Source organism: Muntiacus reevesi, chromosome 4 (genome assembly GCF_963930625.1).
Source record: "Muntiacus reevesi chromosome 4, mMunRee1.1, whole genome shotgun sequence".
Taxonomy (NCBI): Eukaryota; Metazoa; Chordata; class Mammalia; order Artiodactyla; family Cervidae; genus Muntiacus; species Muntiacus reevesi.
Genome location: NC_089252.1, coordinates 92614816 through 92642076, shown reverse-complemented (window position 1 = coordinate 92642076; position 27261 = coordinate 92614816). Strand labels below are relative to the sequence as shown.

General features: G+C 37.4%; 1 protein-coding gene across 1 annotated transcript in view; it reads right to left on the bottom strand.

Moving 5' to 3' along the window:
• The window catches only part of SUCLG2 (succinate-CoA ligase GDP-forming subunit beta), a 264516-nt gene that overhangs the window by 105646 nt on the left and 131609 nt on the right, over positions 1-27261 (bottom strand). The window contains exons 3-7 of the mRNA XM_065933317.1: positions 22122-22221; positions 21328-21418; positions 15726-15878; positions 14057-14146; positions 6674-6770 (exon numbers count right to left, since the gene is read on the bottom strand). Coding sequence (XP_065789389.1) covers positions 6674-6770; positions 14057-14146; positions 15726-15878; positions 21328-21418; positions 22122-22221 — 531 coding nt within the window. The remainder of the gene's footprint in view (positions 1-6673; positions 6771-14056; positions 14147-15725; positions 15879-21327; positions 21419-22121; positions 22222-27261) is intronic.

Genomic DNA, 27261 nt, shown 5'->3' with positions numbered 1-27261 from the left:
TTCCCATGGAATCTTAACCACAGAATCTCGGTTTTTAAATTGGGTTTAATTTCTTTAGCTCAGGGAATGAATTTGGTGTCCAACTGATGAAAATGCCTTAGAGCAGGAATTCTTAATCTCAGGACTACTGACATATTAAGTGAGATCATTTTCTGATGAAGGAGACAGCACTGTGCACTGTATGATGTTTAGTACCATCCCTGGCCTCTATCCTCTAGAAGCAAGTAACATCACACATCCCAAGTTGTAACAAGCAAAAATGGATGCTAACTAGATTTACTGTGGTCATCATTTGGCTAAAGAGATACAGACACAGACATATATCATATCATTATGGTATATACTTGAAACTAACATAAGGTTATATGTCAATTATATTTTAGTAAAAAAAAAAAAATGTGTCTAGATGTTGCCAAAGAGTCCCTGGGGAACAAGATGCCCATTCTTGCCACTGAGAAACATTGTTTTAAAGATATCAAAGAAAAGTGTCTATGTGTAGGCAGATCTGACTGAAAGTGAGGCGAAAAGAAATAGGACATAAACTTGCACAGTGTCTTACAAAATAAGTAAATTAATGAAGATAGGTAAATATTTTTTTTAAAACCCTGTTTTTTACCTGGCTACAGATTTAATGAATAAAATCTGGCACTGCAATTAGACAGTAAGGAAAATAGTCCATTTCTCTCTACTTAATTGATAGCTTGCTTTCAGTTCAAGAAAAGTTAGGTCATTCTTATAAGGCATGTTTTGACTCAATGTTCCTTTTTCCACAGAGAAACTGCCTTTTTCTGACACCATGTGATTCCAGCAGGACCCATGCAGGACCAATCAGTATCATCTGAAAGGACTGTTAAAGGCTGCTGAAGGAGGAGGATGGGAACTGGGAACCATCTTCACTGACAGCTCAAGATGCTGGCTGACAAAGATGCAGAGTTAGAAGCAAGCAGCCATGGACAAGCAAAGAATCCCTGATCCCCTTCATTCCTTTAGCCAGTTCACTCCTAAACTTCTCTGTAAAAGAAGTAAAATGAGAACTCTCGTCCTCAGGGGGCTTTTTAACAAAAATCAGGCTGATGCGGGACTCTGTCACTAACAACCATTATAATCCTAACTAGCAGACACTAAACTACATTACAGTCAGTAGTGTCAACTTAGATGTTTGAACCAGACTATTAATCACACTGGAAAAAAATCATTCTTTGAGTGTACTTCTTACCAAAAATTCCCCATGGGAGACTGAACAGTATAGATATTATTGGGCCAAAGTTATTTATCCCATTGTGTACCATTCATAGGACCAGTCTCCTGGATTTTTAAAAACTATTCAACAAGTAAGCGAAGACTGAAGAAAGGTTTTGCAAAGTATCTATACAATAAGTAAGTTTAAAATAAAATTTTTAAAGTAAAAAGCTTGGTATAATGCCAACTTTCTTAAACTAAATTAAAAGAGAAACTGTTACACAAAGTTTTAATGGGAAAGGTAATATATTTTGCTTGTTGTTGAGTCACTCAGTCATGTCCAACTCTTTGTGACCCCACGAACTGCAGCACGTCAGGCTTCCCTGTTCTTCACCATCTCCCAGAGCTTGCTCAAATACATCCATTGAGTCAGTGATGATATCCAAGCATCTCATCCATCCTCTGTCATCCCCTTCTCCTCCTGCCTTCAATCCTTCCCAGCATCAGGGTATTTTCCAGTGAATCAGCTCTTCACATCAGGTGGCCAAGTACTAGAGCTTCCGCTTCACCATTAGTCCTTCTAATGGATACTCAGAATTGATTTCCTTTAGGATTCACTGGCTTTATCTCATCGCAATCCAAGGAACTCTTAAGAGTCTTCTCCAACACAGCTCAAAGGCATTAATTCTTTGCCACTCAGCCATCTTTTCAGCCCAACTCTCACATCCATACATGACGACTGGAAAAACCATAGCTTTGACTAGACAGACCTGTTGCAGCAAAGTAATGTCTCTGCTTTTTAATATGTTGTCTAGATTGGTCATAGTTTTCCTTCCAAAGAACAAGTGTTTTTTAATTTCATGACTGCTTTCACCATCTGCAGTGATTTTGGAGCCAAAGAAAATAAAGTCTCTCACTGTTTCCATTATTTCCCCATCTATTTGCCATAAAGGGATGGGAACAGGGATGCCATTATCTTAACTTTTTGAATGTTGAGTTTTAGGCCAGCTCTTTCACTCTTCTTTCACCCTCATCAAGAGGCTCTTTAGTTCCTCTTCACTTTCTGCCATAAGGGTGGTGTCATCTGCATAGCTGAGGTTATTGATATTTCTCCTTGGCAATCTTGATTCCAGCTTGTGCTTCATCCAGCCTACCATTTCGCATAATGTATTCTGCATACTTAAATAACCAGGGTGACAATATACTGCCTTGACGTATTCCTTTCCCAATTTGGAACCAGGCCATGTCCATGTCTGCTTTTAACTATTGCTTCTTGACCTGCATACAGGTTTCTCAGGAGGCAGGTAGTGGCCTGGTATTTCCATCTCTTGAAGAATTTTCCACAGTTTTTTTGTGATCCACACAGTCAAAGGCTTAAGCATAGTCAATGAAGCAGAAGTAGATGTTTTTCTGGAACTCTCTTGCTTTTTCTATGACCCAGTGGAAGTTGGCAATTTGATCTCTGGTTCCTCTACCTCTTCTAAACCCAGCATGTACATTTGAAAGTTCTTGGTTCACATAATGTTTAATCCTCACTTGAAGGATTTTGAGCATGACCTTGCTAGCATGTGAATGAGTGTAACTGTTTGAACATTCTTTGGCACTGTCCTTCTTTGGGACTGTAATGAAAACTGATCTTTCCCAGTCCTGTGGCTACTGCTGAGTTTTCCAAATTTGCTGGCATCTTGAGTGCAGCACTTTCACAGCATCATCTTTCAGGATTTGAAATAGCTCAGCAGGAATTCCATCAGCTCCACTAGTTTTGTTCATTGTGATGCTTCCTAAGGCCCACTTGACTCCGTATTCCAGTATGTCTGGCTCTAGGTGAGTGATCACACCACTGTAATTATCGGGGTCATGAAGATCTTTTTTGCATAGTTCTTTTGGGTATTTTTACCACCTCTTCTTAATGTCTTCTGCTTCTTTTAGGTCTATACCACTTCTGTCCTTCATTGTGCCCATTTTTGCATGAAATGTTCCCCTGGTATCTCTAATTTTATTGAAGAGATCTCTCATGCTTATGCTCAGTCACTTCAGTCATGACTGACTCTGTGGGACCCCATGGACTACAGCCTGCCAGGTTCCTCTGTCCATAGGATTCTCCAAGGTAAGAATACCGGAATGGCTTGCCATTACCCTCCTCCAGGGAATCTTCCCAATTCAGGTATCGAACCCATGGCATTTTCTGTGTCTTCTGCATTGCAGGCGGATTCTTTACAGTAACTGAGTCACCTGGGAAGCCCTGAAGAGATCTCCAGTCTTTCTCATTCTACTGTTTTCCTCTATTTCTTTACATTGTTTACTTAGGAAGTGTTTCTTATCTCTCCTTGCTATTCTTTGGAACTCGGCACTGAGATGAGTATATCTTTCCTTTCCTTTTTGCCTTTTGCTTCTCTTCTTTTCTCAGTTATTTGTAATGCCTCCTCAAGCAACCATTTTGCCATTTTGCGTTTCTTTTTCTTGGGGATGGTTTTGGTCACTATCTCCTGTACAATGTTAAGAACCTCCATCCACAGTTCTTCAAGCACTCTGTCTATCAGATCTAATTTCCTTAATCTATTTCTCACTTTCACTGTATAATCATAAGGGATTTGATTTAGGTCATACCTGAATGGCCTAGTGGTTTTCCCTACTTCTTCAATTTAAGTCTGAATTTTGCACTCAGAAGTTCACAATCTTAGTCACAGTCAGCTCCCCGTCATGTTTTTGCTGATTGTATAGAGCCTCTCCAACTTTGGCTGCAATATAATCAATCTGTTTTTAGTAATGCCCATCAGGTGATGTCCATGTGTAGAGTCATCTCTTGTGTTGCTGGAAGAGGGTGTTTGCTATGATCAGTGTGTTCTCTTGGCAAGCTGTTAGCTTTTGACCTGCTTCATTTTGTACTCCAAGACCAAACTTGCCTGTTACTTCAATTATCTTGACTTCCTACTTTTGCATTCCAGTCCCATATGATGAAAAGGACATCTTTTTTTTTTTAGTTCTAGGAGATCCTGTAGGTTCACAGACCATTCAGCTTCTTCAGCATTAGTGGTTGCTATATATTTTCCTATTATTGATCTAAAAGGAAAAACTTTAAATATTCTGATTATAAATATTGTCAATATTACTAAAATATATATGACTGCTTTTATAGCTCCTAAATAAAGGAAAGTTTTAGGGAACTGTGACAATGATGAAGTTAATTTGTACATCTGGTCAGTAATCAATGTTTCCTAATTGGGTTTAATTTGACTACTGCTCATTAGCGTTATAAACCAACATATTCATTTAATTGTGATTATAATTCAATAGCTGAAACTTTATGGTACAATGAACAAATTAATAGCTAATCTTCCCTGTTAAAAATATCATATAAGACTTATGTTTTAATGAACTATATACATGGAATGTATTTTATGGGGACTCCTTCAAAAAAGCTCAATAATTATACTTTCTTTTAATAAATAAAAAGAAAACTTCAGATTTCATGAGATTTTACAAACATTCTTTAGGAAAAGGTTCTCATATCCCTCTTCCATGCTGCAAACCATTTTGTGACTGACAGCTTCCAAAAAGGGTTAAATGAAAATGCCATTTTTATTCTATTCTATGGCTCAATTCCCATTTTTTGTTACTATGACCAGGTTGCTTATGCATATTGGCTTAAAAAGCAATATATGTATGACCTCTAAGAACTTACAGTGAACTTCCTCTCTTGGATTTAATTATCAGCCACTCAATGCAGAATGAATTTTAACTGATGCTCTCAAACTAGAGACTATTTCTAGATCACTCTGATTAAAACAAATTAATAGCCTAAGAAGGAAAAAACAGAAAAGAAAGGAAGCAGGTCACCATAAGTTAGTCTGGCGTATCAGAATCCACATGCATACCAGACTATGAAAGACGAGGGTTTGAATCCCAGCTCCAGTATCTAGCTCCCCTTGGGGGAAACAAATCCATTTTTTGGTATTCTATAAAATGGGATAACAACTCCTCGCTCTGCAGGATTATGTTAAATGATAAAAAAGAAGACATGCACGTTTATCACAGCACTGGATGTATGAGATTAAGAAATGATTTTCTTCCCCTCTCTCTAGAAAATACTGATTATTTTACAGTCAAAAGCAATTTCTAAAATATTTAATTATACAGGTAGTTTGCTTATAAACCACCAGCCACAAAATTTTATCTAGTGGTCACTTTTGTAAGTCATGAAACATTAATTTCAAGAGCTTCTTAAACATGAGCTCTTTGCCTGTCCTAATTTGAAAACTTCAAAAATATACAAACAAAACAAATAGACAAAAATGTAAAATCTATACCTTTCCTGGACTATTTTTACACTACTTGAGAAGAACAACTATATTTTATGAATGGGTGGGACTAGCCTATTTTGTGTCTGACACTGGATGCTTATTACACAATCATCAGTCACCTCACTTTGAAAACTGCCCTACAAGATAGGTTACCATGTTTTTACTCATTGTTTTGGATTTACAAACAAAAACAAAAAATCCCTGAGGCACAGCCCATGTACGTGGCTGGAACATGGTAATCCCAGGCCTCTCTAGGTTTCAGGGACATGATAGTTTTCTGACTCTGACTATATAGTCTCTGAAATATACTAGAGAAAAAGCATTGTACCATCCACACTGGTCTACAATTTATTTGTATTTGCACATAATGGGTATTTATTAGTCCAGTGATAAATCCTTATTTACTGGTGGCCCACAATATGCTAAGCAAAAAGCAAGAAATGGGGTTGAGATATACTTTAAAAAGGCAAGGCTCCTGGAATTTACCAGCACATTTTGGTAACACAATCCTACTCCCTTGATATTCTACCTCCTACCCTAAACATGCATATCTTTAAGCTTTTGCTCTCAAGACCTTACTGAATACTTGCTGTATGCAAGACAGTGCAAGTGTGGTAGGTGCTGAGATGTAAGAGAGCTGCTGATTGACTACAAGTACCCAGTGAAAAGATAAAACCTTCCCCACAAAAAAGTCTCCTTCTCCCACCTGAAGCAAAAGCTGCTAACCTAGGGGTGAAAGAGACCGATGATGGGGCATTAGGGATTCTACCATGATGACATAACTTCAGTAGGAGACACAATGTGAAATTATATGCAGATTTAGAGAAACTAAAAACTGAAACTAAAAAGTTCCAGTTCCATAAAAGCAGGTATATTCATCACACACAAGCACTGTGGCTCCTGTTCACACCTAAATCTTTACCATCATAGCAATAAGGAGGGACCTGAAAACTAGGGGATGATGGTAGACGGATGTTTCTAAATAAAATAGGAGATAACTTCCTGTGAGGCTTGGCATTTGGCTACAAACTCAAGTGCTAAAATGTTCAATTGCATCATGGGAGCACTTGAAACTATGGCAGGAAGTAAATTACTGAAAGAAATTAATGCAAGGTTGCTCTATAGTCTTTTGTATAATTTATAGTTTGCATAAATAATTACATTCATTCATTTTCTCTCTCTTTTTCTCTTACCTTGTCCTTCTGGAGTTTCACCAAACGGGTTCACTTCCACCTGAGTAGCATCAATTTTCAGGAAGAGATTGTACAGCTTCTTAATTTGATCTGCAGCCTAAATATGATCAAGTGAAATGAAATTTCATAAAAGTAGAAAAAAATTATTTTGCTACATTAATGAAACCTTAAAAATAACAAGCTATTTTCAGTTAGGTTTTCTGAAGGGAAAAAAAGAGAAGCATAACTATTTTAATTTCTACTGCTATTCATTAGAAGAAATTGCTCAACTTTCCTCCAGACCCTAGAAAAGACCATCATCAGGAAACAAAATATTTTCAGTATGGCCCAAAAGTGTTGTGAATCTTTTTGAAAATCATCATGTCCCTATTAGCTGAGCTATACTGCAATATGAGCTAGAATTACTAATACAAAAAAACTCCATTTAAGTAAAAGGTAAACATGATTTTGAGAGTTTTTAATGATGAGGTTTTATGCTGGAATAAAACTGTTATTATATTCATCAATCCAAACCTATAATCTGTGAAACAACAATTACTGAGTATCTATTGGAAATGGCTGCAAAACAAGAAGATGCAAGACCTAAACAGTACACTTACTGAATAGCACAATTCAAACTGCAAACAGTTTGTCCCGAAGGCATAAGCCACAAAGAACCAGAATATTCAACAGTTTCCCTAGTGTTGTACCCTAACTTCATTTTTCTCACTCTGCTTGAAATTCACTCGCTCATTCATTCTTTTCAACCAACATTTATTAATTGCTCATGTCACAGCAGGCTGGCACTTTGTGATCTAGGGCTAGGGGGAGGATCACAAATGAGGTGTGACAGCACCCAGGAAAGCTCGCACCTGCAGTAAACACAGCCTGTTCACCATTAACACAGCAAAGTGAGACTGTGTAATTGTGCAATCAAGGGTGAATGTTGGGGTTTAGTCTTATTCTTAGCTCCAACTTATTTCCCAGCCATGCTTTCCCCATTTCCACATTTTTTTTCATGGTTCCCATCCTGCATTATTTGCCCTCAGATTCCTTTCCAGTTTTTCCCCATCTCTTCTCTATTTATCAGGGGAGCTGACACTTGTACACTGGGTTTTCAAGGCTCCTGGGCCAGCTGGCTTCAGTTCAGCCAGTGGGAAGCAGCAGTGAGAGACAGGAGCTGGGAAGAAGGAAAAAGAGTGGATATTTTTACTCCTCTCTTTCTGCATCCTCTCACTTTAATTCCCATCAGGGTACCAACTTCTGTATCTCAAAGTCCAGTAACACTACCACTTTATTTTGCTCCTTGAGCACATAGGTGGCAACAACTTTCCATTGCTGTTTAGCTCTCTGTGTTGCCTCGCTGTTCACTCAGAAACTTCTCAGTTCTCACAGCACCTACTTAACCAATTACCTAGAATAAAGTCCCACTGTGGTCAATACTGGGGTTTCCCAGGTGGCACTAGTGGTAAGAATCTGCCTGCCAATGCAGAAGACATAGAGACGAGGGTTCAATCCCTAGGTTGGGAAGATCCCCTAGAGGAGGGTATGGCTACCCACTCCAGAATTCTCACTTGGAGAATTCCTTGGACAGAGGAGCATGCTGGGCTACAGTCCACAGGGTCACAAAGAGTTGGACACAACTGAAGCAACTTAGCACACATGCATGTGGTAAATTCTAGGAGTGATTTCTCTGTTCTGGTATTAACTAAAGAACTCTTGGAGATGCAAGTAATTCATTTTACCTTATTTTGTTTGATGTACATGTGTAAACATCCTTAAATCTTAATTTGAAAGTCAGTGGATATAACCAAATATATATAATGAGTTAGACTGAATATTTATAATATTAATTTTTTGTGGCTATATAGTACATGTACATAATACAAAATCCCCAAGGTCCACAAGGTTCCCCCTCAGGATCTTCACCAGACTCCCCAGCGACAGAGCCCGCAGTCGGAGCCACTCTATTGGTTCATCAAGGGATATAGCTATACAAATGCAAGTGTACACAGTTTTCCATTCATCTTTTTAAAATAACAAACTTGGTTCTACACTTTGTTTCTTTACTGATAGATTTCAGAGAGCCTTCAGCAGCAAAACAGAACAATCTTATAACCACATAATATCTTATTGTATGGATATATCATAATTCATTTAACCTGTCTCTTAAATAATGGCCATTTGGTTTCCAGTAGCTTGACATTACTTCAAATGCTGCCTTATCTGTGTGTGTATCTATCTATCTATCTATCTATCCTTATATCCTACAGTGATTAAACATCTACAGGATAAATTCTCTGAAGTGGGGAACAGGGGGTGGGCATTTTACATAATAAAAGATTATCTTAAATTGTACTTGTTCTTATCTTAAATTGAAGCTTTCACTAATGTCCCCTCCCACAAACCAGCATTATAGAGATTTTTATTTTTTTAACTCACAACCATCAGCTATTTGGGTATCTCATTTATGGTTTTAATTTGAATCGCTCTAATTATGAATAGACCTGAGCATTCTATGAGAGTGAGACATCTGTATTTCCTATGATGTGAACTCTGCATAGGAAAAATCCACATATTTTTGGTGTTTCTCATATTAATGTAAAGGAGGCATTTTTACAGGAAGGAATTTAGCTCTTTATGTCATAGAAATAGCAATATTTTTGTCCTTTAACATTTGTTTTTTGCCCATGTTTTTGTTACTTCTGCCACATGGAAATCTAATAACATTAATAATAATGTCACTCTTTTCTTTTACAGCTTCTGGCTTTGTGCCAGACTTGGGAAAGGTTGGTTCCCAACCTAACAATTCTATCATTATTTTTTCAAAAACTTAAGATTTCCTTTATTTAATGTTTACTTTTTTTTTTTCTTTTTGGGTGTAATCCAAGTGGATTTTATTTGAATTACAGTGTAAAGCAGGTAAGTGACTCACTGTTCAAACTTTTTTATATTTTTAGAGATTTCCCAGGTTGTCAAACAAATGTGCTATGTGAGCTGCATGACAAAAGCATGACGTCTATCCTGGACATCATAGCATCACTACACCTACACAGCGTCTGTACACAGTCAATACAATAAACGATGGTAGAAAAAATCATTAATGTAATAATATGGAGAGACTTCACAACAGAAATAAATTCTGAATGCATACAAGTATAAGATCTTATCCTAGCTACTTCAAAAAGTTTTTCGTTTTGTTTTTAAGTACACATAACATAAATTTCAGGTCTTCTCTGGCGGCTCTTTCAGGTCTTTCCCTGGGAAAGAACTCACCTGCCAATATAGGAGACATGAGTTCGATCCCTGAGTTGGGAAGATCCCCTGGAGAATGGAATGGTTACCCACTCCAGTATTCTTGCCTGGAGAATTCCATGGTCAGAGGAGCAGGCTATGGTCCATAGGGTCACAAAGAGTCAGACATGACTGACTAAGTGTGCACGCACACATACACACACAACTTCACTTAGCACAATGTTCTCAAGACTCAACCACAATGCAGCATGTGTCAGGACCTCCCTCTTTTTCAAGGCCAAACAACCTTCCATTGTATGTATATACTATATTCCGTTTATCCATTTACTTGTCTATGAACACCTCGGTAGCTTCAAAACCTCTAAAGCCTACATTAACCTCGCTTAGCACGAAGCCTGAGTTTTCTCAGGCTACGGCCACTGTGGTTATACACTAACACAGCACTGGAGGGCACCCATTACTACAACTGTCTGTCACTGTGCAAAGGCGACTATAAACATTTTTTGAAGCAAGACTAAATCTGTGCTGTAAGATCTGCAAGGGGTGAACGTTATATAAAATCTGTGTTGTAATATCCACAAGGGAGAACCAGCCTGGCTTGTAGACAGAATGTGCCTTATTCCAGAGGCTATACATCAAATGACTATAAAGGCCATCCAGGCAAAACATGTCAGTCTGCCCAGGTGTAATAGCAGGAAATGGCAGGGCCTATGGCAAGCTGAGGTTGGCTCTTCTACTTTCTAAATGTGTTCAAATTTAAAAAACAGATTAAACACCAGTCAAAGGAAACATTCTGCTAGTTAATGTGCTGTGAGTCAGTTTGTTACTGCCACTTATTTCCTCAGGATCCATGCTGTCCAAATATTTATTTTTTGCCACAATTAATGTTATTTCAAGGTTATATACTAAGCAATTAAAAAATCAAGCCTAAAATCAAACATCTTTGGAGCCGTGCACATGAAACTGACAAATTTACCAATGTCTTCAAAAATGTTTAAACAGGTTAAAAAAAAATTGGAAAAAACTTTATTGCATCCCAGGAACTAATACTTGCACTATTCAAATATGGTTCTTAAAGCTAACCAGAGATATAAACCATACCTAAAAGGGTTAGTGAGCTGGTATTAACTTGACTGATCAGATACTTTCATCAGTTTAAATACTGGAAGCACATGTTGACAACTCATGGAGTCTACGTTTTTAGAAATGAATAGTATAGATGATAATTAAGACATTCTTGAGAAATTTATGGATTAGAGTCATACTGAGTTTTCTCATGGCTTTATTCTTTTCAGCCAATTCTTGCTGAAATATATTTTCACCAGGAACATTATTCTGTAGATTTTTATGCAAGGTGATGTTTATTTTTTGTTAAATCTAATATTAATACATTATATTTTAGAGACATCAGGCATGAGTCACAGGAAAGATATTAATTTTACAAGAGGATCATTTTATATGCTGTTCATCCACAAGTGAGGCACTTCCAAAGGACCAAACCACATCCTAGCTGAAAATGAAGTCACTTTCAAAGTCACATTGAATTGAGAGGCCTTTAAGATACCACTTGTTTATCAAAAGCTCACCAATGGTTGATTATTTAAAAAAACGTTTTCTCCTCTCAGGCACCCCCTGTGCGCACCGCACAATGCCGCTCCTGTATGGAGGAAGCAGTGTAAAACAGAGACTCCCGGGTCTATAGCACTCCTGTGCTCCTGGGTCATGCACTGCATGTTCTGCTGCTCAAATACAAATGGATGTCCCCAGATGAACAAATTCTGACACAACTGCAGCTGAGATCACCGTCTCTCCTCCCCCCGCCACCGCTCCATTTTCACTCCTCCACATCCCCTCTTCCTGTGTTCACTGTCAGCAGGCGGACCACCGCCCTGTGAGCCCCTGGAGAACAATGGCTGCTCTCATCATCTCTGTTCAACAGGGTTCAGCAAATGAGCTTGGTTCAACCTGCTGAGGAAATGAAGATTTAAAGTCTTTCATATAATTGGCAATGATAATAGGAAAAACGTGAATTAAAACTTATACACCTTCCTAGATAAATAAAATCAAAAATATAATGACAATATAGCTACTACCAATCCCTGAGAACTTGCAGGTTTATCTTCCTTCCATAGACAACTCACTTAAAACCTAGAGTATTTAAGGTACTCAGAAAACAAGATTTAGTCATTTAAGAGCTATAAATAACTGCTAATTGTCTCTTACATTACTTTTTTGGGGGGTACTTGTGATGTGCATAATACTGTTACTGCCTTCTCTAGAACTTTAAGGTATATTTACCTCTTGAGCTTTCAAACCACACAGTGAGTAGATTTTTACCCACTCCAGATTTATTCTCTTGCCACTTACAACTGCTCATTCCTGACTCCCCAGGAATTTCTTCTAAGTAGACACCTCAGATGTGTTATTTCACTTATTCATGCATATGATAGATATTTCTTGGACATCTAATATATTTGTCAAACACTTTGTTGGCAACACAGTAGTGAGCAAGACCAACCAAGTCCCTACCGTGATGCAGATGAAGATCCAGCAAACGAGACTACAAATGTCCAAGAGAAATACAGATGTGCAAGGTATAGAGGATACAAACAAAGTTACAAGGCATATTGCAGAGCTGAGTGCAGGACAGTATGGTTAGAACACAGTGACTATAGCTCTCTGTGACCACCACCAATACACAAGAAGTTATTTAATAAATGTCAAATGATCAGTTAATATAGTCTGTAGCTAATATACTTCATGGCCTCATTCTCAGGAAGTGAAACCAACCACTGCAACCCTTACCCATGAATCCTCCAGTATCTCTCTTTTAGCAGGTCACTAACCTGGCATTTCTTCACCAGTCTCAAAATGATGACTAATTCCTCTAACCATCCACTGAATCCTGGCTCTTTCTATCTCCTACTGAGGCTTAGTCCCGGATGATCCTGTTTCCTACTACCATGTTGAACCTTCTGCTTTCCACTGGAGGTTTTCCTCCAATCTTCAAGTAAGTGTCGTCCTCTCTTAATTTAAACAAATATATTTTAAAGTCTTATTGTGCTTCACCTTTCCATAACTTGCCTTCATGTTACCCTTAAGCTTTTAAAGTTAGACTCAATCAAAAGAAAAGGTAAAGAGAGAAAATAAAGAGTGTACAACTGACTGTTTTACTAGGGGGATGCTGCCCAACTAAATTAAAGGAAACTACAAGAATCCCAGAACCCTAGGACAACATACAAACACAGACATACAGTGAAGGGTTGAGGTGGCTTCCCTTAGTAACAGACGAGGAAAACAACAGCCAGGAAGTTTTTCTGATTTAACTATGAGACAAGGAAGCATGCCTGCATAGACATGAAATCAGGCTCCATGGCAGGACCAAGGGCAGTGCAGGACTGTGATGCTCAAGACAGACTCTCTCCCTTAATAGCTTAAAGAACAATTTTCCTGTCTTTGAAACCAAAAGATATAATTACTAAATTAGCATAATTCAAGCTGTTTTCAGTCAAGTATCACCTCTGTGTAATTAGTATTCATCTCAAATGCCCATTAGCTATAAAAGAACAGTAACTAATTAGGTAATGTATATTATTATTAATAATAAGAATTGACCTTTCTGGAGTACTGAATATGTATTTTCACACATCAGGTTACTCAATCCTCATAATAACCCTCTCAGCTGTGATTTTATCACCCCATTTTACAGACTCTGAAAGTGATTTTCAGATGGTCTGAATCACACATGTACTGGGTAGCAGTGCAGGATTCAAACTCAGTTTGCCTAACTCTACAGCCTGTGATTCTAACCACTATACTGCATCTTATAACTGATTTCATTGAGATGCACTGCTATAGAAAAAAACAAAGAAACTAACATACTTAACAAGCTGTATGTGTGTCTACAGGCAACATATTCTTATTACACACACACACACAAATATATATATATATTAACACATGCATCATAAACATTCTCTTTGGAACACCAGGGAAGTATTCTTTCACTATAAACAACTGCAGGAAAAAAAAGAGAAAATAATAAATTGCCTTATTTCCTGATAATCACAAACATTAGACAATATTAGGCAAAGTTCCCAAACACTTTCTGAAACATGTTAGACAAACCACCTCCAACTGCTCAAGTACCTGGTTTTTCAAAGGCCCGAGGAAGCCTAGATTTTCCGCCATCCGCTGAGCTTGGCTGTCCTTTATCCCTTCAATAATGTCAATTTGCTCCTAGTAAAAATGAATCAGATGAACAAAATTCAGACAATCAAATGAAAAGATTTACAACCTCAAAAGAAAATGCTTAGTATTTATGTGCAAATGAGTAATTAAAAGTGTGGCATCTTTCCAAAGATCTCTGAGTTGGGCCACCACAGCTGCCTATGGGGTATATTTTAATTAGCACACCATCTATAAAACAGCCTTTTCAAAACTATATAATTCTTCAGGGTGGCATGCTGACAAGATGATCGGATGCCAGTTTTCACTTTTAATTACTATACAGATGGCAGTGACGAATATTTAGTCAGTTAATTTTTATGACATGTTTTTGGAAGGCTTCCAAAGTAAGTTTTTCCTGCCTAATACTGCTGTTAAGTTCAGAGTTTATCTTATATAGGTTAAATATTACCTTACGATTTAAATACTCAGCTGCTGATAATTATTAATAATACCCAAGCTCTACAAAGGGCTATTCCCTCCAAGATAATGAGCGTTGTTTAGATATATTATTTCATGTACCCTCTTAACAAATGTAATAACTTGTTTAAAAATGTTAGTTTAAAAAAAAAAAAAAAAGTAGGTGTTATTGGTAAGCCAGCAAGTAAAGTCTCAATTTAACTTCCAAACTAGTTAACTTAAATATGCAACACTGGTGAAAATATTTTAAAACCAGTCTTCAAAGTATTAGTACCTTATAAATGAAGAGTTTCAAGAAATAAAATTCTCACTTTTTAGAAGGAAAAAAAAATCACTTTCTAAAAGAAATAATAAAGGTTTCTAGTAGAAATTTTTTGTGTGATTTTTTTGACACTGAGAACTCGGAATTAAAAGCTAGGGTTATAGTTCTAAAGATCTTAGGATTTTCTTCTCATAGTTGAGGTAGGTTGAAAAGCATTTTGCATATATTATCTAATTTAATCTTCACAATTCTATAGGGAGGGCATTATCCCCATTTTCATTTACTGATTCAAAAAACTGAGAAACTTACTGGCTAGTTAGGATTTGACCCCAGGTCTCTTTGACTAGAAACTAATCTTAACATCTTAAAAAAAAAAAAAGAAAAAAAGGACAACCCCAACAGCAACAACAAACTACACACACAAGATTTAAAGGATTGAAACAAACAGAATCCGGGCCTTAGAAAGATTCTCCTTTACACTGTGCTAAGTCACTTTATTACCAGTACTGAAAGACATCGAGGCAGTTTCTAGTTCACATCTGATTTCTAGGAGACAATTTCTGGGTCATATTTATGAATGAGGTAGAATTAACCAGGAAGAAATGGAAATTTCACATTCCTCTCCCATTGGTTAATTCTTGTGGCAAGTTGGATGCAAAGAAACTAGAGAGGAAGAAAAGGCTAGAAGGAGGAAAGAATGAAGGGAGAAGAAAAGCTCTTGAAAAGCACATATTTTGATCTACCCAACCTTTTCTTACTGGATATCCAATACGAAAAAGGACTCAATATCTTCATGCCTTAAGTCCCAGAAACAGTACACCAGGCTCAGAAATCAGGCTCACACTCAGTCTTTAACAGTTTGTACAGAAACAATCAATGAACAGAACATAGTCAGGAATCTAAACATACCTTAAAAATAAGTTCTGGATTCGAAGCTGCCACCTCTTCAATGTCAACGCCCCCCTGAGGGCTGCCCACCAGCACGGGGCCATTGCAGGACCGGTCCATCAGAATGGCCAAGTAGGTTTCCCTGGAAATGTCCAGGGCTTCAGCAACCATCACCTACCACATTAGTGGGAAAGTCAATTAAGTCAGCATCGAGCTGATTTCCACTTGGAAATCTATACAAACTTGCTACACAAATCAAACAGCTTCATTTTCAGGCTCTTTAAACCCAGTGAGATTTGAGAGTTCTACCTTCATGGTGCACAGTGCCCATTTTCACCTCCTTAATTGATCCTGTTAACTTTTCAAGTGACAGGTATTCAGTTTGCCTCAAGGAACCTTCCCACTTTAATCTTCCTTTTCTTCTTCAGAAACCCTGACACTTGAGAAAAACTCCAGGGAAGCAGCTGTTATTTTAATTTGAGACATTAGCAGTACATATATATTACTACACTGATTCTTCTCAGATTGCACTGGTGGGAAACCAAGTTTGCTTGCCAAAGAAGGATTCTTTTTATGGTGCGTCTGATGCTTCCTATGTTTGGATACTTCTGTCTCTTGGATCACTGTATTTTTATTTCAATTTATACTTTCTCTTAAATTACAAACATAATATTTGCTTGTTCGAAAATAAATGCTGACGATACTAAAAGTATATAGAGGGGACAGTTAAAGCTGTCCCCTCCTGCACAAACACACCCCTTGGGCCCCGCAGTCAGGATGTTCATGAGTCCCTATAGAACCTTTATGATGACCAGAAAAAAACATTCCTTTCTCTATGAGGATGTAGTCACATTCCAGGGCCATGACTGGGCAGGAGGCAAACTGGATAAATGGATTTCCTTCTCCACACATGCTCCAGCCAGGTCCTTTTTGCTCTGCACAACTTTAACAAAGGCATGAAGCAGCCCTACCAGGAAAATCCACTAATTTTTACCTCTTCACTATGCATCGGTAAGCATTACCAACATGGAATCATCTTGCACACGGATAAATATTACACATGCTTGAATGCCTCTCTTTCTTCCTTTTTGTTTATTATCTCAATACTATAACTTAGATTGTACAAGGTCTTCTCTCTGCATTGTGACTACATAGTACTTATATGTCAATATTTATTTGACCTTGTCCTGGCTGACAGACATTTATGTGCACTTGTGTTTCTAAAAATGCTACCTCAGTGATTATTTCTGTATGTGTAGCTTTGCTCCATTGTTTTAGTAACCCCCTGGTCAAGGGACATAAAGATAAAATGGCTAGGTTTTACAATAGATTCTTCATATTTAAAATTTTGATAAGTACTATCAAATTTCCTTGGAGAGAGATGCTGGACCAACTTACACTACCAAAAAAAATAGTAAAAAATGTCTTGGATGCTTTTTAAAAGAAAATAAGAACATCTATAAGGAATCAGCACTTGAAGTAAAAATAATAAAATCACATACATTGCTTTTCCTAAAAAGAAATTCAGTAATATGTTTCACCAAAAATGTTACTGATTAAATAATAATAGAGTTTAGCTCCCTAGAAGCCATAAAAGCACTAATTTTTAAGTCACATGAAGCGGGATAAATATATGATGACCTAGAAAGCTATAATGTAATGAATACAATTAACTCCTTCTTTTCAAACCTCTATAGAATTTATGACTGGTTAAAAATAGAGTACCTCAGAAGGGGCTTCATAGTGATTCTTCTATCATAAATGGTAGCTCATGAGTTTGTAAGAAATATTTCTTGGCACATGGTGTTAGGATTTTCATAGAACCATTTTTATTTCAAGCTCACTTTCGAATCCACAGCTAGTCTAGAGAACCAGATTTAACAACTTTCAGTAGTTACTGTAACAAACAACGCAGTGTTATAACTTTTTAGGATAAGTGTCATTCAAGTGTCCTATTCTTAATTTTCTCAAGTGTTGACAGATGTGCTCTGTATTCTATCAAATTTCTATTTGTAAAGACCAGCTGCTGTCTCAAACAGCTCTTGCTTGGTAGAAATAGCCCATCACTCTTTAAGAAAACATTCCCAAGAAAATGATGATTTTCAATAGATAATTCATGGACTTTTATATACAGACAAATTTTCTGACATTGAGATGCCCTTTATATGACCCAGGATGTTGAAATCCTCTAGGAATTGTGACAGAGAGAACATAAATGGACTCCGTGAACTCTCATGTCATGCAAAGCTCAGTTAAACACATTTCAACCATCTTTATCCGTGACGGATAGAAACTGTATCAACACAGCCTTTTCATGGAGGCTTCCAGTATGGAGAACCTTTTTAAAGTCCTTTACCCTTGAGCAATGAATCTGTTTTTCATGTTTCTGTCTGTTCATTTTGTTTTATTTTTTATATATCATGCTATTAAGACTACAGTATGTGGATGAGAGCTGGTGCACAAACTATTTGTAACAGAACAGCAATTAGCTAAGATTAACAGGGTACTCAGTTACTCTCTGGGGAACAGGAACCATTACTGGCAGTGGCCCATGGAGCACATGTGTAGTAGCGCTGTCTCACCGCCCCTATTACTATCCCAAGGAAAACACTACAAACACAGACTTAGGAAAAAGCCCCAGTGTGAACAGATGTAGGTAATGTCCTTAAATAGCTTCTTAAACAAACTAAGACCTAAAGTTTCTATCACCTGGGAACTTCTGACTGATGTCCAGGATTCCATATTTTAAAATGTATGAAAAAAATTAATTAATTAATTAATTAAATAAAAATGCATGGAGAATGAAATGGCAACCCACTCCAATATTCTTGGCTGGGAAAGCCCATGGACAGAGGAGCCTGTGGGCTCAGTCCACAGTGTAGCAAGAGTTAGACACAACTGAGCAACTAAACCTACACTGCTGGTGGGAATGCAAAATGGCATGGTCACTTTGGAAGACATTTTGATGGTTCCAGAAAAACTTAAGCATAGAATTACCATTTAATCCAGGAATTTTACCCCCAAAGCTCTACTCAGGAAGAATGAAAACACAAATGAATATTCACACAAAAATGCATACACAAAAGTTCATGCTTGCTGAAAAGTGGTAATAATACAATTAATTGTTCATCAACTGATGAATGAATAAGCCAAATGTGTTACAGTCATATAAAGCAGTATTATTCAACCATAAAAATGTATGAAGTACTGATACATGCTACAACATGGATGAACCTTGAAAAAAAGCTAAGTGAAGGAAGCCAGACAAAAAAGATTTGAAAGATTCCATTGACATGAAATATCCAGAATAGGCAGATCCATGACTATAGAAACAGGTTCATAGTTTCCAAGGGGTGGAAAGACAATGGAGAATGACTTCCAATGGGTATGGGTTTCTTTTTAAGGGTGATCAAAGTGTTCTGGTTTTGGATAGTGATGATGGTTGCACAACCCAAGAATATACTAAAAACTACTTAACTGCACATTTTAAATGGATGAATTGTATGGTATGTGGATTATATCATATTAAAAAGAAAATCAATACAGACACACTGGATTAGTGTTTCCCCAGGCTGGGACTAGGTATAGAAACTGTCTGCAAATGGATGGGAGACTTTTGGGTTGGTTGATGGAAATGTTCAAAAATTAGATTGTGGTAATAGCTGTCAACTCCATAAACTTATTAAAACTACTGAAGTTGTGCATTTTAAATGAGTGAATTTTATGGTATGCAAATTATACCTCAATAAAAATATTTTTTAAAAAGTTAAAAAAAATGCAGGTTCCTTAAAGGATATGTAACGTTACTGCTTCAAGTATGTGGTAATACATATTTTACACAGGAAAAGGACAAAAACAATATTTAACAATTATTTCTAGAAGGTGAGAATAAAAAATTTTACTCTCTAATCTTTATATTTCTGTACTATTGGAATTTTTCTCATGTTAATCATTTTTGCAAACAGGGAAAAAACTACTTAAAACTATACCACTCTGGTCATTTCTTGGCAATGATTCTATTTACAAGAATGCACTTATCCCCAGGATTTCAGGAACCTATCTACAAACTAATTTTATGCATATATATATATATATATATATATATATAGTATGTGTGTGTGTGTGAGAGAGAGAATCTTCTTGTGTGTATTTTATATGCTTTTTAAAGATATCACAAACTCTATTCTCAAACTCCATGTGTCCATAAAAAATAATAAATTCCTACAAACAAAACCACTAATCATATCCCCTGTAAACAAATTTTGAACAAGTTATACAGGTAGAGGCTCATAACCAGTTTAAAGGGGAAAATAAAAGTATGGTGCTGAGCTGAACAAAAATTCTTCTTCAAAACCACTCTAAGATGTAAACAGTTCTTGTATCTAGCTGCGAGACACTGGGAAAGGGAAACAACCAGAGCCAGTTTTGTCTGTACACTTCCTCAACCTTCAGAAAGTCTCTGTGTTCTTAGAGGGAAGGCGCTAACGACCCACCAGTATCTCCATCTCCCTCCAGCTCAGTGTCCTTTTCAGGACCAAGGCAGTGTGCTTGGTAAGCTAAGTATGCTAAGAAGATCCAGCTGATGATTTTGGGGCGGGCCGTCATATCAAAAATTTTCCAGATAACTCCCTCTGAAATGTAAAAATGGAATGCACTGCCTCAGCTGCCTGAAGAATGGCACTCTGGAAGAGATTATCATGTGATAATCCACATGTGATGCTATGTCTGTGGAGCAGACAGTTGCCTCCCCAAAATGCTGGGCCCTAACCTGCTGTTACAATGTCATGCCGGGGCCTTCTAGTCATCTGTACCGCACAGGCCTACAGTGAGTGAGCTGTGCAGTCACCCAGGCCTGCATGCCAGAGGGTCCCATTCCTGGTCTCTGATTTGATGTTCTGCTGCAGCCAACTTGAAATCTGAACAAGAATCTCACATTTTCATTTTGCACTGGATCCTGCAAATCAGGCAGTCAATTCTGGTGCCTTGATACATAATAGGGAGTTCAGCAAAGCTAATCAGACTGATAGGAGGGCAAGTTAGGCTCTGTTAGATCTACCAGTCATAGTTTCATGGTTGAGATAAGCCACTTTGCTTTAGACTTTATTTTCTGTGTGTGTGTACAAGTATGTGCCCTGTATACACTTGGGTGTCCCAGCAGATCCCACTAATATAACATACTACCAGTAATAACAGTGAGTCAAAATGGTAATAACCTCAAAGTAAGTTACAGGGGAACACAGAAAAACCACCAAAACAAGCACAGTAATTCTGATATACTGGATGAGGGTGGGGCTGTGAGGAAGCACAGAATGTCCCTCACTGATTCTAGAAACTGTCATGTTAAGTCCTTTTTGACTTTAAACAAAATGTGTGTTCTAAAACAAAAAATTATTATTTCAGTCATTACCCATCGTTACTCAATCCTGATGATAATAAACAGTATTACTAATTTAGAATTCTTTTTTATCTCTCCTCAAAGTCATACTACACCAAAAACTACATGAGGTTCAAAAAAATGACACATAGACAAAGTGTACTGCTTCATTAGATTCTGTCAAAACTGAAGTATAATTTTTTTTTTTTTAACACATACACAGAAGATGGCCAAAAGCATTCACATTACCTTTTTAACTTTCACACCTTCTTTCGGAGTTTGTTTTGTTGCTAGATTATATCCAATCATCTGTTTAGCCAGCTGTCCCACAACTTTAGGGCTAAGAGAGAAGAGAAAAAAAAGAGAGAAGAAAGAAAAGAAAGTCAATGTTTATACTGAACACAATTTTAAGACACAGTCCATATTACACTCCCACATCCACCCTGCCTTGGGCCCACCTTCCACCTTCACAGAATGCATGGTACTTTTTGTTTATATACCAGGTGCCTAGCAGTGTACCAGATGCTCCCCGAGTGCAAAATACATATGAATGAGTGAATGGGGGTGGAAGGAAGGAAGAGGAGGGGAGGAAAACGAAAATAAGTTTGCTTAAGTTTGTTCTTCCCTCCCCCCAAATAAGTTACAGTCATAGTAGAGAGACAATGCTGAAATGCACAGCAGACTATGTAAGATAGTGGGCAACTTGGGAAGTAATGCCCAAAGATGGGGATAAAGGGAAGGGGAAGGATCAAAGAAAACAATTGAAAGGAATGTGACAGGAGAGGAGAGGGAAGTGTTTTCACTGGTTGTCTAGAACAGAAGGGGTGTCAAGTTTTCACCAATTAGTGAACAAAAATCCTTTTACAGGAGAAGGAAAACTGGGACACTGCAGAGCCCTCTACCTGTTATCTACGTCACTTATTTGTGACCTTCTGCTCCTACCCCCACCCCGGCCCGACTTTCTCAGTGCTCCTTTCGATCATGAGCAGCATTTTCCATAATTGCTTTGCCCAAAGATAAGGAATTAAAACCTCCACGCTTACTCTTTTGTTAAATGAACGCCTCCTTTCAAACCGCTGCTGAAGACACCTTTTCCTCTTCCGCCAGCTAAGATCTGGGCTTTTAAAACAATTTCTTTTGCATCTGCAAAAGAAAATTCAGAGTTAGTAGCTGATTTAAAATTCTTTTTTTTTTTAGCAACCAGCAAGTGGTAATGACATAACTTCCAAAAGTGACTGGCAAAAGCTCTCTCAAAACAACTTTGAAAATGAAGGCAATAAAGAACTTCAAAAAACATCGATACACCTAAATACAAAGTCTGTTTACTGAAGACATTCAAATATTTCCTGCCAGTTTAATCTAATTCTCAACCATCCCAAGGGAGAACAAGGCATGTGTTACCTTGTTCTTCTAAGTGCCAGAAGATACTAAATAAATCCAGGCTGGAACTATTAATTCTACTGTGTAACAACACTCCCATGTGACAGAGACACCAACCTGCCAGTCAGAGGAGCTAACTACCTGTCAGCCATCTGAGATGTCAAAGGGAAGACTGGTTTACTTGGAGGAAAGTTTTAAAGAAAAGTTGCAAAGGGAGTATTTAATAGCTGTTTTCTTGGAAACCAACAGTTTTTTGACCAGTTGTTCTATGTATCAGCAGGGTTCAGTAAGGGAGGAAGAAATGGATTAAAACTAAAAGGAAGCAGTATTCTATCAGTGTTGGCAGGGTAACAGAATATCCCAGAGCAAAGTGGCTGTGGAATCTCTCTTCGTCAAAACACTCAAGGAAAGAGTGAATGGTCCGCTCTGGACATTTGAGACCAGTCATAAACTCAAACACGTTTATGGGCCTGGTGGGAAAGCTGAGTGTGTGAAGAAGCCCAGTGATAGAGAAAGGATTATCAGCCAATAGGAATACTCCCTTATCCAATCAACAAAATGAAAAAAAAGGCAACCCACAAATTAAATGTGTTTAATAAACCAAATAGTACATATCCTCCAGCCACAATTATCATTCTCTGTATGTGATTTAGTTTTATCTAAAATTAGAGAATGAAATCAGACAATCTCCGATATGGTTCTAACAGTTTTCTTGTTTGGCACACCAGGTCTAAAATTGCAGACCCAGGTTTAAATCGAGGCTTCCGCCTTTGCCCAGCTGTGTGACAATGGACAAGTTACTTAATGTCTTTAAGACTCAATTTACTCAATTATGAAACAACAATCATGGTTGTTTCAAGAATTAAATTAGAAAATATATGTGACTATCCTAACAGACTAAAAACTCAAATGAGCAATGAAAAATTATCGCCATGATCAATTAGTTCATTTTATTATCTTTATATATTGTGAAAAACCAAAACGATTATTTCCATTCAAGCAGAAATGATAAAAAGTAATGGAATCTCCCACCATTCATGCCAGGTCTATAAATGTTGGCTATTTTAGCCAGTACTACCATCGTTACTATTACTCATAAGCAAGGAGGCAAAGGTTCAAAGAGAAGGAGCCACAGGTATTTTCAAGAAGGAAATGGGAGAGCTATGGAAGGATTTGACACAATGAAGGCACTGGGTAAAACAGTCACCCTAGCTGATGTAATCAGATTGTTAAGGTGCATAATCTTATTGGTTGGTCTTCCTTTATATATTTGCTCACACTCAAAAAAATCAAGGTTCACTTTCTCTCAGAAGCAAACACAGCCCCTTCTTTGCTGCCCTCTATAACCTCTGACAACAGTTTCTGCCCTGGATACGAATCATCACAACATCAGTCAAACAATGTCTTAGAATAAACTAGTTCCCATCAAATTAAGTAGAAGCCAAGTTATCGCTACTGCTCATTATCAAACCCTTACTAGGAATGGAACCAAGTAAAATGAAGTTATTGTGCATTTAGGTACTGCATGTAGGAGTAGTAGTAAGATAAGAACTTTGGTGTAAAACAGAGTTAAAATCTCCAACTCTGCCTATACCTTTATTTATTGAGAAGAGAATGAGATTCAGAAAGGTAAAAGTAACATGTCCAACTATAAAATAGTCATAACAATTTACAGTGTTAGAATGATGTGAAAATAAACGAACAGAGTAGGTAAAATACTCATCTCAAAGTCTGGCACATTTAAAACAAAGAGTCAAAATATTATAGCTATTACAGTATCATAATTATTTTCAGCAATTCAGCAAAAGTAGAATTTAGAAAGAAATTTCCAATTTCCCTTTGAAGATATTAAGTGGAAAAAACACTTCTGCTGTTTACTCAATTTTTAATTGCATTTTCTTCAAATTCTTTAAAAATAGCCAGCATTCCATTGCCATTATCACTTTTCATAACCTCATGAATCTGAAAAAAAAGATGCTTTCCTCTCCAAGTTTTCCAGTAGCAAAACTTCAAAGTCATGCAGACAACCTAAATGGGCAATGTTAACTGACATTACATGGGCTTGATTAGTTAAGTTTTAGGCACTAACCATCAAGACAGACAAACAGTTGTAAGCTCAATAAAAGTGTTGTCAATTATTCACATCACTATTGATCACTTATCAAAGGACTTCATGCCACCCAGCTGGTAGATCAAGCAACCAATTTGGAGACTGAAGACACATATTGGGGCATGGAGAAAGAGGGAAAGAAAGAGACTCTGTCAAATCTAGGTATATCTTCTGCAATTTATCAGTTCAGTTCAGTCGCTCAGTCGTGTCGGACTCTTTGCGACCCCATGAATCGCAGCACATCAGGCCTCCCTGTCCATCACCAACTCCCAGAGTTTACTCAAACTCATGTCCATCGAGTCAGTGATGCCATCCAGCCATCTCTCATCCTCTGTTGTCCCCTTCTCCTCGTGCCCTCAATCCCTCCCAGCATCAGGGTCTTTTCCAATGAGTCAACTCTTCGCATGAGGTGGCCAATGTATTGGAGTTTCAGCTTCAGCATCAGTCCTTCTAATGAACACCCAAGACTGATCTCCTTTAGGATGGACTGGTTGGATCTCCTTGCTGTCCAAGGGACTCTCAAGAGTCTTCTCCAACACCACAGTTCAAAAGCATCATTTCTTCGGAGCTCAGCTTTCTTCATAGTCTAACTCTCACATCCATACATGACCACTGGGAAAACCATAGCCTTGACTAGACGGATCTTTGTTGGCAAAGTAATGTCTCTGCTTTCTAATATGCTATCTAGGTTGGTCATAATTTTCCTTCCAAGGAGTGTCTTTTAATTTCATCACAGGCTAAAAGTAAGTTCACTACTATCACCTCTTCTGGTTAGTTCTCCAATGCTAATAAAGCAATACAGTATGTAAGAAGCCAAAGTAAAATAAGTTTGTCCTGTCTTGCAGGAAACTCACATAAAGTAATTTAATTCATGTGATTATTTACTCAAACTATTGAAAATTAAGTGACCAGATTCTACTGAATAGGAACTGGCTTTTTCATTTAGTATTTACCAAGTGGTTTCATACTTAATGTCACTGTTTCCATTTTATTTAAAAATCTAACTTCTCCAAAAACTCATACAAATTTCCATTTTTTTTAACATTACCTCCTGCTTCCAAAGAGAATTACAAAAGAATATTCCAGGGACTTTCCTGGTGGTCCAGTGGTTAAGAATCCACTTGCCAATGCAGGGCACATGGATTTGATTCCACATGCCACAGAGCAACTAAGCCCACGTACCACAATTACTGAAGCCCACAAGCTACAAAGAGAGAGTAGTCCCTACTCACTGCAACTAGAGAACGCCTGCATGCAGCAACAAAGGCCCAGCACAGCCGGAAATAAATAAATAAATAAATGATATCTCAATGAGGAAATTCAATTTTTGCATGAATACACAAGATGATCCAACTGCATTATAGGATATAAAGCTAAAAAGAGACAAGAGGAGGGTGAAACTCTCCACCAATAGATTTTGTACAGATACGGATTTCATCTATACATTAAATAACCATATTACTGGTAAGACCAAAGTCTATTTAACTCCAAATTTCTGACTCTTAAATGACAGTCTTACATAAAGTAGCCTAAATATACAATACATCTACTTTATTCTGTTTCTTTCCTGGTGAGTTTTCTGATAATGAGCAGTGCTTAGGGGAAGGTTTCTACTGGGTTTGATGGAAACCAGTTTACTGTAATTCATATACATATATTTTAGGAGAAAAAAGCACTATAAGAGACATATTTGATAAACTTAATAAATATGTAATACTTCCAAATACCATATCACTTAAGAGAACAAAATTTATAGCCATTAAGAAAACCTAAAGGAAACTCTCTAAGCCACAGTTATATTTCATTATATTAGCTATATTAAAATAATGCTTTCTCACTGTTTTCCTCTCATTCTCCATCACAATGAGTGTTATTATAATTACAATACAGTTTTTTGTAATTGTATAATTACAATACAGTCCTAAAGAACTGATTTCCTTTAGGACTGATTTCCTTTTTCTGGTAGTCACATATGAATGTGAGATTTGGACCATAAGAAGGCTGAGAGCTGAAAAATTTCCTTTAGGACTGATTTCCTTTTTCTAGTAGTCACATACAAATGTGAGATTTGGACTGTAAGAAGGCTGAGCGCTGAAGAATTGATGGAATGAACTGTGGAGCTGGAGAAGGCTCTTGAGAGTCCCTTGGACTGCAAGGAGATCAAACCAGTCAATCCTAAAGGAAATCAACCCATATTTATTGGAAAGACTGATGCAAAAGCTGAAGCTCCAATACTTTGGCCACCTGATGCAAAGAGCCAACTCATTAGAAGAGACCCTGACACTGACAAAGATTGAGAGCAGGAGGTGAAGGAGGCAACGAAGGATGAGATATTTGGATGGCATCATTAACTCCATGGAATGAGTCTGAGCAAACTTCAGGAGATAGTAAAGGACAGGGAAGCCTGGCATGCTGCAGTCCATAGGGTGGCAAAGAGCGGGATACGACTTAAGTGATTAAACAGCAACAACAAAGCCTAAATAGAATAAATAATAAATATTTTAATTCGAAAAACTTTGTAGAACTAGTTCACTTTGTTTTTCAGAGATAGAATTCTGAAAATATATCAATGCAAAATAATGTTTACAAGATATACTTCTGAACCAGAACACAAATGGGCCACAGCAAACGTCTGAAATGTTAGCCAAGAATATCAGTAAGAGTAAGCTATTTTCAGCTATCCTTTTTTAAAC